This window comes from Saccopteryx bilineata, chromosome 2 (genome assembly GCF_036850765.1).
Source record: "Saccopteryx bilineata isolate mSacBil1 chromosome 2, mSacBil1_pri_phased_curated, whole genome shotgun sequence".
In the NCBI taxonomy this organism is placed as follows: Eukaryota; Metazoa; Chordata; class Mammalia; order Chiroptera; family Emballonuridae; genus Saccopteryx; species Saccopteryx bilineata.
This window is the reverse complement of record NC_089491.1, coordinates 354132169-354145272: the sequence shown is the minus strand read 5'-3', so window position 1 is coordinate 354145272 and position 13104 is coordinate 354132169. Positions and strand designations below refer to the sequence as shown.

At 38.8% G+C, this 13104-nt stretch overlaps 1 protein-coding gene across 6 annotated transcripts in view; it reads right to left on the bottom strand.

The window, feature by feature from the left end:
* Positions 1-13104, bottom strand: part of LOC136326605 (leucine-rich repeat-containing protein 37B-like) — a 61843-nt gene that overhangs the window by 35169 nt on the left and 13570 nt on the right. For all 6 annotated transcript variants that reach the window (XR_010729488.1, XR_010729489.1, XR_010729487.1 and 3 more), the window contains 3 exons: positions 5670-5741; positions 2663-2734; positions 1950-2030 (listed from right to left, as the gene is read on the bottom strand). Coding sequence is in view for 1 of the 6 variants with exons in the window: in XM_066262831.1 (XP_066118928.1) it covers positions 1950-2030; positions 2663-2734; positions 5670-5741 (225 nt within the window). In the remaining 5 variants the exon portion in view is untranslated. The remainder of the gene's footprint in view (positions 1-1949; positions 2031-2662; positions 2735-5669; positions 5742-13104) is intronic.

Below are 13104 nucleotides of genomic sequence, written 5' to 3'. Positions count from 1 at the left end.
AAAATTTAGAATGGAACTGTCTTAAGACTCAGTGCTTCCTAAAGCAAATTAGCTTTGTCTATTAAGAAGATTTGGCCCAAAACAAAGGGTCCCTGTACCCAACACACGCTTATGGTATTGTGACGATCATCTGAAAGTATGAAATATAGAGTTTTAAAAGTATAGCTCTATTCAAATCACGTGGTAGGGTATAAATTTATTTCTAACACCAGCTAGCTCTGATTCTCTCATTATATTTTTCTGTCATTTTAGATGAACAAAGAAACTCAAAATTAACAACTCAGTGCCTCCTCTGTTATCAATCTTTTTTCTTTTTCCATTGATTTGAGAATGAGAGAGAGAGGATGAGGAAAACGGGGCGGGGGGGTGCAAAGGGAGAGAGGGAGGAGAACAACTCGATCCACTTATTTATGCTCTCGGTGATTGCTTCTTGTATGTGCCCTGACTGGGGATCACATCTATTACCTTGGTGTGTCAGGATGACGCTCTATCCACTGAACCACCCAGCTAAGGCACGAATCTTTTCTAACCTATCACCATTTTCTACATTGTCTCCCCACTAACTTGATACCCTTCTGTAGAGATGCTGGCATAGCTCTCGTGTGCTTTCCCATCACATCCATCTTCCTCCAGCCAGTAAAAGTTTCTTGGGGATAAAGTCCCTGTCGAATTCTTCTTGCTAAGTCCCAGCACTTAGCACAGTGCTGACACACCATGGACATGGCACCCAGTAAATGTTTTTGAATGAATTTACTAATTTTGTCAAGTGTGTTTCTGCCGGTTTTTTTCCTGTGTTGCCTTCATAACTATAGTGAAACACAGACTCTTATAAGGGACTCTCGGTGTCCCACAATGCTTAGTAAAGGTTGTGAGTTTAACACATTGTACTGACGCTACCAAACCTCCTGGTGGAGGGACCTAATGAGCATGCTCTCTGCTGCATTGCGGAAAGGGAAACTGGCCCTCGGTGTTCTGCCCCAAGTCAGGCATCAGCAAATGAATGAGAGAAGAGGGGAGGCCGCTACAGATGGGCATCTGCAGGAGCTGTCAGTCCAGCTGCAGACACGCCCTAAACACCTGCACCTAACCCAAAATGAATTGTGTGAAACTGGGTTTCTGAACCACAAGACAGTCAGACAGTCTTTTCTGTACTTCATCCTGAGTCTAAAATCCTTTTCAGGCCACTGAACATACCCAGTATGATTTGCTGGGGTCACAGAGAAATCACAGAATTTTCCAACTGAGAGGGAATAAAACCCACACTCTTTACTGAGTGTAGTCAGAAAAAATATTGGAATCAGGTTATAGCTCTGTATTTTCTTTATGAATTTATACACACACCTTCACACAGACAGTGTATTTTCCCATACCTCAAAGGTTCCCATTGCCCACAGGTAATTCACTTCAGAGGCATATACTTTCTGAAAAACAATGTTCTGGGTGATCGAGAAGAGAAGTGCCCTGTGGTGGGTTCTTGAGAATTCATTCTGCTTTACCCTTTAAAAAAGACTCCTGTCTAAGAAACACCTGGACATTTTGCTTTGAACCAAACCTAATTCTTTCAGTTCTATGCTGCATACAGATGAGCAGTCAGGAACCTTGCACATGAGCAGGAATCAAAGTGAAATGCACATGTGGAATTTCAAGGACCATTCACATAGCGGAGCAGCAGCACCGCTGGAATTCCTGCAACAATGCTACCTTGAATGTAATTTGCCGGGTGCCTTCTATTGCCCACACTGAGGGCCAGCACTGGGGAAAGCAGAGCATGCCACCTCTGAGTCAGACAAGTCTCTCGGCCTCTCTGTATCGCAGTGTTTTTGAAAAATGAATGAATGTTAAGCCACCCTTTTTGAGAGCTCAAACTGGGCTTACACTCAGCTAACCAATCACTGTATGATGTTTATACACATAGCTTTTTACATGTATCCATCTTTAATTTCACTTACATTTTGTGTAAAAACTGTATTCCATGCGAGGCCTCAAATGTTCCCAAGCTCAGTTTTTCTAATGAATTGCAGCTCAGATCTCTATAAAAAAGACAAAAAAGAACAAGGATATTCTTTAGGACCATTTATCCTTTGGCAGTGATTCTAATTCACCTATGATAAAACAACCTCAATACCCCTTCCATACTGTAAATAAATCTCACTGTGGAAAATATTTGTTTATGATTCATGCTTTCATGTTTATGCATGTGGTGTATTAGATACAAAACAGTAAGTGCTCAAATACTTGTGAAGTGGTCTTTATTTTTCTAGAAAGGGTTACACAACTCCAACACTATTGACATTTTTGCACTAGATAATTCTTTGATACGGGGACTGTCTTGTGCATTGTAGGACGTCGAACAGCAACTCTGGCCTCTGCCCACTAGGTGCCAGTAGCGTACCTTCTGTTCTGACAGCTAAAAATGTGTTTGGATCTTGTCACCTGGGTGCAAAATCACCCTGGTGGAGAACCACTGCTGTAGAATGGTTCATTCTGATCTGTGAGATAATTCTCAGGGTAATTTTTGCTCCAGACAAAAAGAATTTGCTATATAACTTTAATATCTTTCTACTAACAAAATTTTAATTTTACTTTAAAATAAATAACAAAGAGGTTTACAATTAAGTTTTATGAAAATTCTAAACATAATAAAGATATATTTGTAACTTACAAATGCTGCAGAAAAGGAAGGAATTCAACTGTATTTCTTTCAATAAACCGGATCTTACTGCACGATAAATCTCTAGAAAAAGTAAAAGAAACATATTGCCCCAATTAGCTACTAGATATCTATAGTAGAAACAACTGGCAAAGGTTAGAATGATAATACCGAATACTTAGCTGTAGTCTAAACTCTGAACAGAATTGTGATCTGAGCCTTCCACAGCCCTTAACCCTGCCCTCACCTCTCATAAGTGTCTCACCTTCATGATCGTCTTAAATAATATATACAACTATAGATCCTGATAGATTGTGAAGGTGATCTTTTCTAAGAGCAAAAGAATTAACTGGATGACCGTTTGTGGTCTCATCAAGTTTAGATTATGAGTGCCAAGTTTTTATCTTCATATATAATTAAATATTTCTAACATTAAAAGAAATGGTCTCACATTTACACACACCTTCTTGGTTTAGTTGTTTTTCTAGGCTGGTTCAGTATCAGAAGAAATAAAAAATGCCAAGTCTCAAATAATTGGAAGGAATTTACTCTTCTAATTGAATCAGAACTTTGAACTAATTCAGAATGATACTTTCTATTAATAGAAATTCATTTTTTATTTTACACTGCTTTACTAATTCATAAATTTAGTTGCTTCAGTTGTACAGTGCTGGGACAACGAAAAGCAACATGGTGCTGGATTTTTATTTGAAAACACCCACTCTTGTCCATCGGTTCCAGCTTATTCCCTCCCTTCTCATTTGGACGGTGTAACTGTCTTCTGACTGGCGTTTCCATTTCTAGTCTCTCCCTTTCTAATCCATCCTGCGCAGTCACCAGATCAGCTCTCCAGAGTGGTTCTCAAGTGCCAGCCAGCAGCACTTGGGAACTTACTGAAAATACAAATTCTCAGCCCTACTCTGGACAGACTGAATCTGTAACTGTGGCAGTGGAGCTTGAGTTTTAATTCCAAGTGATTCTGTTGTAGGCTGGTTTGTGCTAGAGAGCGGGTGTGATAACATGGTGGCTTGGCGTGTTATCCTTGCCTTGGCCTCCAAACCCCAGAAGATCTGGCTCTCATCTCCTACTCTGCCTACTTGTACTCTACAGGTACTCACAGTATTTTTCCTTGTTTCTCCATGCTCCTGCTGCAAACTCATTCTACCCAAGATGTCCATCTGATGATCCCCAAGGGCCCTTCAAAGCCGTTTTCAAATGGCATTGCTCTAGTAACATCTTCACTGCTCCAACTTGAAGTCTCATTTTCCTCTGCTGTGTTCCAAAACCAATCTATGCCTGGCGCATATGCATTTTTCTTTTTAACACACTTATTTATGCATCCTATTTCCTCTGAGCATGAACTTTTTGAAAGTATGGACTAGGTCTTGCTCATCTGCATTGTCTATGATGTTTAAAACTGACTTGAGAACATATGCAAACTCAAATATTTGTACAATAACTCAGAAGTAGAGGGAGGAAAATGTTTTAAAGGAAATGCAGTTTTAGTCCTTCACGGCTCCCTCCTGTGTGCCTCTGCAGCCCTTCCTTCTTGTGCATTATGGTTTGAGCTTCTGCATAGACTTTCCCTGTGAGATTATGTAGAAGGGTAAGAACCCTGTCTTACCTTTGTGCCGACAGTACTAAGAACAGGGCTTGGCATACTTTTATTCTGTTTGTTTATGGATTAACATTTCTTAATGAAAGGGAATACTTATGCTAGCATGAAATAATTAGCTTACCATGTATTTCACAGTAGATACTATGAATAACCTAATCTATTTAGCAGTTAGTTAACTCAACTGTTTCTCTCCATTTTATTTGTAAGGCTTGGAACCAGAGGGCAGTGATACCCTAGCTGACCAATATGAAAGTGGTTGCCCCTTGAGGCTGGGAATGTTTGATAATTTAGAAGACTATTTTCAGTGTCATAGGAAGCTCTTTATACCCACTTCCATTTAGCCTTCTACATTAGCAAAAAGAATATTTGCTAAAAAGCATCATTAATTAGTTTAATAAGAAGTAGTGACATACATAGCTCTGGATGCCATGGACAAAGGATAAGCATTAAGTTTTCGTAGCAAAAAGTATCTCTTTATCTCTAAATAGATAGACTTGCTAGGCAAGCGTTTCTTAAGAGGAGGCTAGAGAGATTTTTATTTTGTAATAAATGAAGTTAGAAGCATTTCTGATAGGCTCATTTAGTATAAAAATTTCTAACTATATTATTTAACCATCATTTTAAACACTTATTTTTCATACTGGTGTAACAATTTTTGCATTGAAACCCTTAACACCAGTCTGTCCTCTTGGTAAGTTATTATGTTCTTTCCCAGACTCTTTACATAATTCATCTGCTTAAACACTCAATATATAAATGTTAATCTCATGTAGATTAAATTATCAAAAAATTCTGATTTAATGGTATTCAAATTAATGTAAGTGTTGTATTTTTTCTTGTCCTACAGTGACAATTCAGGGTTAACTTGAATTCCTCCCATTTTAATAAGTCAGTGTTTTAAAACCTTTGCTGTAAAGGCTGGACAGTAAGTACTTTAGGCTTTGCAGGCCACAGACAGTCTGTCTCACATATTCTTCTTTATCTATTCCTTTTCTTCTTTCTTTTGCTGCCCTTTCAAAGTGTGAAAATTATTCTTAATTAAGGGCTGTAAAATAATACACAATAGACCCAATTTAATCCATGGGCTCTAAACTAAATGTGAATATAAGCAGATAGTATATGAACACATATAAAAAGGTTTCTATGGGTACCTATGATTACTCAGCTCTCATTACCATTTTTCCTCTATAACTAAATATTTTTTCTATCTATATAATTAAAAAATTGAAAGTACATGGAAGACATTAAATGCTGGAGATTGGTAGTAGGTCTACATAACTTACAAAATTACATAATTCTATTCCTGGTAGAAATTGAAGAAATTAAATCAGTTGAACCCCTTATTTATTTTATAGATTGTGTAACTAAAAACTCATAGAAAAATAAGTATAGTCAACTTACAAATAGTTGAGAGATAGCAGTCCTTCAAATGAATTTTTCTTTAATTCCGTTATTTCATTTCCACTGAGAATTCTGAAAAAGGAAAAAGTTATTTCTGGATCCTAATGCAAAATAACTGTAATCATTAACTACATAGAAATATCCATGGGGAAACCCGAGTAATGGTGCCATAGAAACACCCTAATTTAACTTGCATTTAATTTAATGATGAGGATCTCTGTTCTGTGTTTATTCAAACTTTCCTTCCCATGTCCTCCTTTATGTCCATCTCTCTCCATCACACACACATAAACACAGACACACATACACACAGACACACACACACACACACATACACACACTCTGTTCACTCTTCCCACCAAGTCATTTATTTAATGCCTACTCTCTAGATCACAAAGTCTCTATTGGAATCCAATTTTGGGTGGTACCAACACTGGCAGAATTACCATTTGCTCCTCTCTTTTCCCAAAACTTATTATGGAAGTCCTATATAGAACACATTAGGGCTGCAAGTAAAGCCATTCAAGGAGTTTCCTTATTAAAAATATACTTTTAGGCCCTGGCAAGTTGGTTCAGTGGTAGAGCCTCAGCCCGGCAAGTGAATGACCCAGGTTCGTTTCCTGGTCAGGACACACAGGAGAAATGCCCATCTGCTTCTCCATCCCTCTCCCTCCACCCTGTCTGTCTCTCTCTTCCTCTCCAGTAGCCATGGCTTGATTGGTTTGAGTACACTGGCCCCAGCGATGAAAATGGCTCCATGGAGCCTCCTCCTCAGGTGCTAAAAACAGTTCAGTTGTGAGCATGGCCCAGATAGGCAGAGCATCGGCACAGACAGGGGTTTTCGGGTTGATCCCAGTCCGGTGCCTGCAGGAGTCTGTCTCTCTACCTCCCCTCCTCTCACTTGGAAAAGAAGGAAAATTAAAAAATAAAAATATAAAAAATTATTTTGAAAACTAAAATGTGCATAAAACACACACAACATAAATACAAACAGCCATGTGACACCACTCATGTCAAAACAGAACACTGCAGCATCCCAGAGCCCGCAGGGTGGCCCTCTCTAATCACAGCCCTTCCTCTGAGTCCCGTTTAAGTGTGGTGGCTATAACTGGGGTATGTGCTGCTACTTTCTCAACTGTAAATTTATACAATCTAAATACAGACCATGTCTTTCTGATAAAAAAAATTTAGCAACCAAATGGAGATTTCAAAAACTTAGTATGAAAAAAAGACTGTAAATTCTATCATGAACACTTTTTATATTGATTCCATGGAGAAATGATAATATGGTGCTTTTGGATAGTTTGAAGACACAATGTGAAAAAATGTAGACTATCTTAATAATACTCTATAGAGTTACCATAATTCCCCATGTACAAGATGATACCATGTATAAGATGCACCTTACTTTTCAACCCAAAATTTGAAGAAAAAAAAAGTATTACATAAAGTTATTGAACTCAAGTTTTATTCATCATAAAATTCATACAACCCCTCATCACTGTCAGAACTCCCATCCATTAGCTTGTCCTCATCTGTGTCTGATGATGAATCACTGTCTTCAACAATAAGCCCAAAAACAAGTACAAAAAAGTGGGAAATTCAAGTAAAAAATCTACAACCACTGTATAAGATGCACCCAGTTTTTAGACCCTAAATTTTTCAGAAAAAAATGTGCACCTTTTACATGGGGAAATATAGTATTAGATGCTAAAAATGACAGTATTTTGGACTGGAATTAAATAAAATATATTAACATTTATTTCACTGTTTCCTTTAACTTGTATTTTTAAATGGCTACCAGAAAATTTAAGATTGCATATGTGACTTGCATTATGTAGCTAATGAACAGTGTTCCATTGTAGAACTCTACTGCATGTTATTTATTCATTCTACCATTGGTGGATACTAAGATTTTTCTAGTTTTTAGTTATTACAATGCTGCTTTGAACATTCTTGCACTTGTATCCTGATACACATAGGTATCATAGGGGTACAAAATTGTTTTCCTAAGATGACATGCTCTTTTAAGTTAGAAGATTGAAACATGCCAAGTCTCTAGCCCTCCTATCTTCACCAAAATCCCTAAGAATAATGGGAAAGATGTCATTTATGAAGCACAACCTTAGCTCAAAGCATGGGAGCAGCCCCATAAACGCTTCCCTACCAGAAGTGCCCTGGAGCACCCTGCACGTGAGCAGTTGGGACACTGCAGTAGGAGCAGCTGGCAGCACAAGGACCCCACATCTTCCCTCCTTGGCCCGGGCACCCAGGGTGTCTTCCTTCAGGTGGAGCAGCTGGCATTAGATAGGGTATGCACTCCCTGCTAGCCCCAGGAGGGTGTCTCCACCTCTCCCTTATTCTCAGGGAATCCATTAGGACAAGCCCAGCAGTCCATTTGACCTCTTCCCTAGGGCCAGAACACAGGAGCAGTGGGATCTCAGTTACAATGATGAAACTGCACTGGGGAAGGAGCGAACAACTTGAGAAAGCCAACTGCTTTACGGACAGAAAACAAACACAAACATAAAAGCTGATAGCCAATGTATCAGAGTTAACAAAGAAAGCACAAGAGGACTTCAGAATAGCCGCAGAGAGTACATCCACTGCAAAGAATCAACTCAAGATTATACAAATGAAGTGTTAGTCATAACAGAAAACTCAGTATATGAGCAGCAGAAATGACAGCTGACACAATTAGAAAACTGAGAGATCCAGTCAATGACTTCTCTGTAATGAGAAAGGAGGTGGAACAGGAGTGATCCACACACAAGCCTGACACCTGGGTCTGCCCAAGGCATGTTAGAGGCCTTTGCTTTACCTAGTGTTGCAATAAAGATGTAAAGACTAGGAACGTGCTTGGGGTAGGGGTGAGGAGTGGAGTAGTTGCACTCATAAGAATACCTGATGAGCAGAAAGGCACACGGCCAGTGTCTCCAAGATGGAGAGAAGGAGTGGGTGAGGGCCAGTACAGAAGAACTCTGTAATACTAAGTTGTGCATCCTTCAGGAGCCTTGGGGATCTGAGCACATGGTAAGTGGACTTATGAAACTATTTCCATCTAGTTCAGCGTTTGAAACATTCTGTATTCCCTCTAAAGTCTGTTGGTGACACACATATTATTTCCATCTCATAGCATCATTCTGCCTCAAAGCTTAATCTTTACTCATAGCTTATGACAAAATATTACTGCTCAGAATCACTATACCTGAAATCAGGGTGAGTTCTCAGTTATAAGGTGGTTCATATTACATAGCACACAGTTACATTTTTAACAGGCCATTAAAATAAAAACTTTAATTCTCACAAAGAACTCTTGGAATCCTAAGAATGCATCAGAGACTCTGACCTCGATTTGAAACTCACTGCGTCAGAAGAAGAGCAGTGGTGGTCAGAATGTGCATGAAGGCGGAATGGTCACAGGTGATGTTATGATTTTTTCCTCACTTCTCTTGGATACTGGTTTCATATGGAAATGATCCACAAAGAAAAAAAATCAATATGTCCAGTGATGTTTATAGTAATCCTTTTTATGAGTATAAAAAGTTGGAAAAACCTATACTTCCCCCTATCACTTAACAAAGGTATATGTGTATGGTATAGATTATATACAAAAAGATCATAGGAAATAATGGCGTATGAAGAAGTCAAGACAAAAATAAAAGTTGTATATACAATTATAACTTTTTTTCTATATTTTGCTGAAGTTAGAAGCTGGGAGGCAGTCAGACAGACTCCCGCATGTGCCCAATGGGGATCCACACGGCATGCCCACCAGGAGGCGATGCTCTGCCCATCTGGGGTGTTGCCCCCTTGTGGATGGAGCCATTCTAGTACCTGAGGCAGATGCCATGGAGCCATTCTCAGCATCATGGCCTACTTTGCTCCAATGGAGCCTTGACTGCAGGAGGGGAAGAGAGAGACAGGGAGAAAGGAAAGGGAGAAGAAGATGGGCACTTCTCCTGTGTGCCCTGATTGGGAATCAAACCGGAGACTTCCACACACTGAGCCAATGCTCTACCACTGAGCCAACCGGCCAGAACTACAATTATAATTTTAAAATATATAACCCCTACCTGACCAAGTGGTTGCACAGTGGAAAGCGCACCAGACTGGGAATGGAAAGGACCCAGGTTTAAAAACCTGAGGTTGCTGGCTTCAATGCGGGCTCATCCAACTTGAGCATGGGCTTACCAGCTTGTGCATGGAGTCACTGGCTTTAGCGCGGGATCATAGATATGATCCCATGGTTGCTCACTTGAGCCCAAAGTTGCTGGCTTGAGCAAGAAGTCACTCACTCTACTGTAGCCCCCCAGTCAAGGCACTTATGAGAAAACAGTCAATGAAGGCCTGACCAAGTGGTGGTGCAGTGGATAGAGTGTCGGATTGGGATGTGGAGGACCCAGGTTCGAGACCCCGAGGTCGCCAGCTTGAGCTCAGTCTCATCTGGCTAGAGCAGAAAAAGCTCACCAGCTTGGACCCAAGGCCACTGGCTCGATCAAGGGGTTACTCAGTCTAGTGAAGGCCCATGGTCAAGGCACATATGAGAAAGCAATCAATGAACAACTAAGGTCTCGCAACAAAAAACTGATGATTGATGCTTCTCATCTCTCTCCATTCCTGTCTGTCTGTCCCTATCTATCCCTCTCTCTGACTCTCTGTCTCTGAAAAAAAACAAAATATACAAACAAAAAAACCCCAGTCAATGAAAAACTAAGATGTCACAATGAAGAATTGATGCTTCTCATCTCTCTCCCTTCCTGTCTGTCTGTCCCTCTCTGTCTCTATCACACACACACACACACACACACACACACACACACACACACACTATATATATATATATATATAAAACCCTGACAGGAATCCAGTATGGACAGAGAGAAATGGGTCAAATCCTCAGCTATTTATAACGTAGTCTGCTCTGACTGGCTCATAGTCTGTTTGATGAAAGAGTTTGAGTATCAACTAAAGGGTAACTAAAGGGTATACATGGATTTTAAATTAATAGTATTTCTTTTTGTAAAGCTATTTGGATGACAGGATAGTAAGAATTAAAAATACTTTTGTATTGCTATGAGAGAGAGAATTAGGGAGAAAAGGAGTGAGAGATAGAGAGAGATCAATTTGTTGTTCCATTCATTTATGCATGCATTTGTTAATTCTTAGTCTTGTAGTGCCCTGACCAGGGAGAAAACCTGCAGCCTTGGCATACGGGGATGATGCCCTACTGAGTTGAGATATCTGGCCAGGCCAAAACACATTTTTAAAACAAGAATAATAAATTAAACCTGGAAAGAGAGTTTAGACTAAGAATGAGTCAGTCACCAAAAAATTAACTAAAAAGAGAAGCTTCAAATAAGCAACTAACTGTTGCAAAACACCCTAATCTGTAGAACTCCACAAATTCATTTTGACTTAAGCAAAAAGTTTAAAAACTATAGGGAATCAGAATTAAAGCCACATCTAAAATGTTCTCACATTTTAGAGTGAGAAAAACAGCAGAGCCTGCCATGAACTAAGTTTTAAGGAATATCCATGTCTGACTTCTGGTCAGGCTTTCTTTCACTAAGGCAAGCTTCTGAACTTCACATATTTGTCATTGATTCTGTATCATTGACAATTATCCTTAGCCCCTCCTAACTTCTAGGAAATTTTTTTTGAGGACTTAACTATATATAGGATGCAAGCAATTTCTAGAATTGATTCATATTTCTTTCCCCGATTTCTTTCTCTCCAAAGAACTTACCAATATTTGAAATTATATCTATCTACTTATTATATTTATATATTCATTTTTATAGTATGTCTTTGTAAACCCCTTGAGAGCTTGGGTATTCTGTCGGTTTTGCTCTTGGGCCTCTAACCTTGACACACAGAAACAGTTCCTGGCACATAGCAGATGCTTCATAAATATTTGTTCAATGAATTCAGAGAGTGTCGGGTATTCATTTTCAGGTATAGAACTTTTATTTAAAACAAATCATTCATTTATTAGTACTCATTAGGGTAAGTACAGCCTTACAGGAAAAGACGTGTCTTTCTTCTCCCTTACATCTGTGACTCTTAAATCTTTGAAACAAGAGCCCTGTAAGAATTTCACATAGCCTATGGGCCCTTTCCCTAGAAAACTGCACTTTCTTGAATACATGCTAAAGTGTGCGTGTCATTCCCATTTGTGGACTTTCTCTTTAGGGCAGAAGTTGCTGAATAAAACTCAATATACTCATGGCTCAAAATTCCAAAGGTATGTAGTACACAATCCAAAGTTCTTTCTCCTCCTCCTGACCTTCAGCTTACCCCACCCCTTCAGCTCCTCAGAGAAAACTCAGGTTATTTATTTCTTGTGCCAAATAACTTTCATTTTTCTTACTAATTTGGGAAATAAAATTTCCAAGTCTGATACTATTATGGGAAATATAAACTATATAGAGTTTTAAAGAAATTCCTAAGTAAAAAATAAAACTTCTTGATTCTTGTATTTTTTCCTTACCTATAAGATAAACTAAGAGAGGAATATTTTACAATGGTCCTAAACCCTATTTTTAGATTACTATGATTATTATGTCTTTTATTATTAATTCAGAAGTCATTTTGACTTATTTATTCAAGAAGAACTAATATGCCACTTAATGTAAATATTTTTTTTCCAAAATCACTTTTGTGGCTAAACTGACTTTGCTACAGATCAATAAAAAATAAATTAAAAAAAAAAAAAAACGGGCAAAAAAGGACAGGACAAATTTAGAGAAGAGATACTAATATTCAATAAATATAAATAGATATTTAAGTTCAGAAGTAATCAGAAAAATTTAAATTTAGATGGCACCCCTTTTTATTTACCATTAGATCAGCCAAGAAGTGGAGACTATCCAGTGGTGGACGGTAGAGGGAAATGAATGCTGTCGTGGCCCACAGATCGCAGTGTAAGCTGGCACAAGTTCTTTGAGGGCAATTAAAATGCTATGTCGATATAGTCTGCACCTCAACAATTCCATTTCTAAATACTTATGCGACATAAGTACCTGCCCATGTTCACAAAGATGCATGAACAAGAATGTTTGTTGCAGCAATACATGTAAAGAGAAAATTGGACATAATCTAAACATCCGTCAGTAGGGTTATTAAACTGTGATACACCCATGCTCTGAAACATTAAGCAGGAGTTGAAGTGAATGGGGAAACCCTCTATGCACCAAGATGGCAACAAACCTAAGACAGAGACATCGTTAGGTGAAAAAAGCAAGTCATAGGACATTACCATTGGTGTAAAAAAAATGTGATATGAAAATCATGTGGCATCCCTATTTTGCTCTCTGTAAATATGTAATTAGGCAAGTGTGTGGGAAAAGGTCTGGAAGGATACAGTAAACTCAGAGTAGCGGTTACCCTAAGGGTGGGGGACGAGGGCACATCCGAGTTCTCATCATACCTG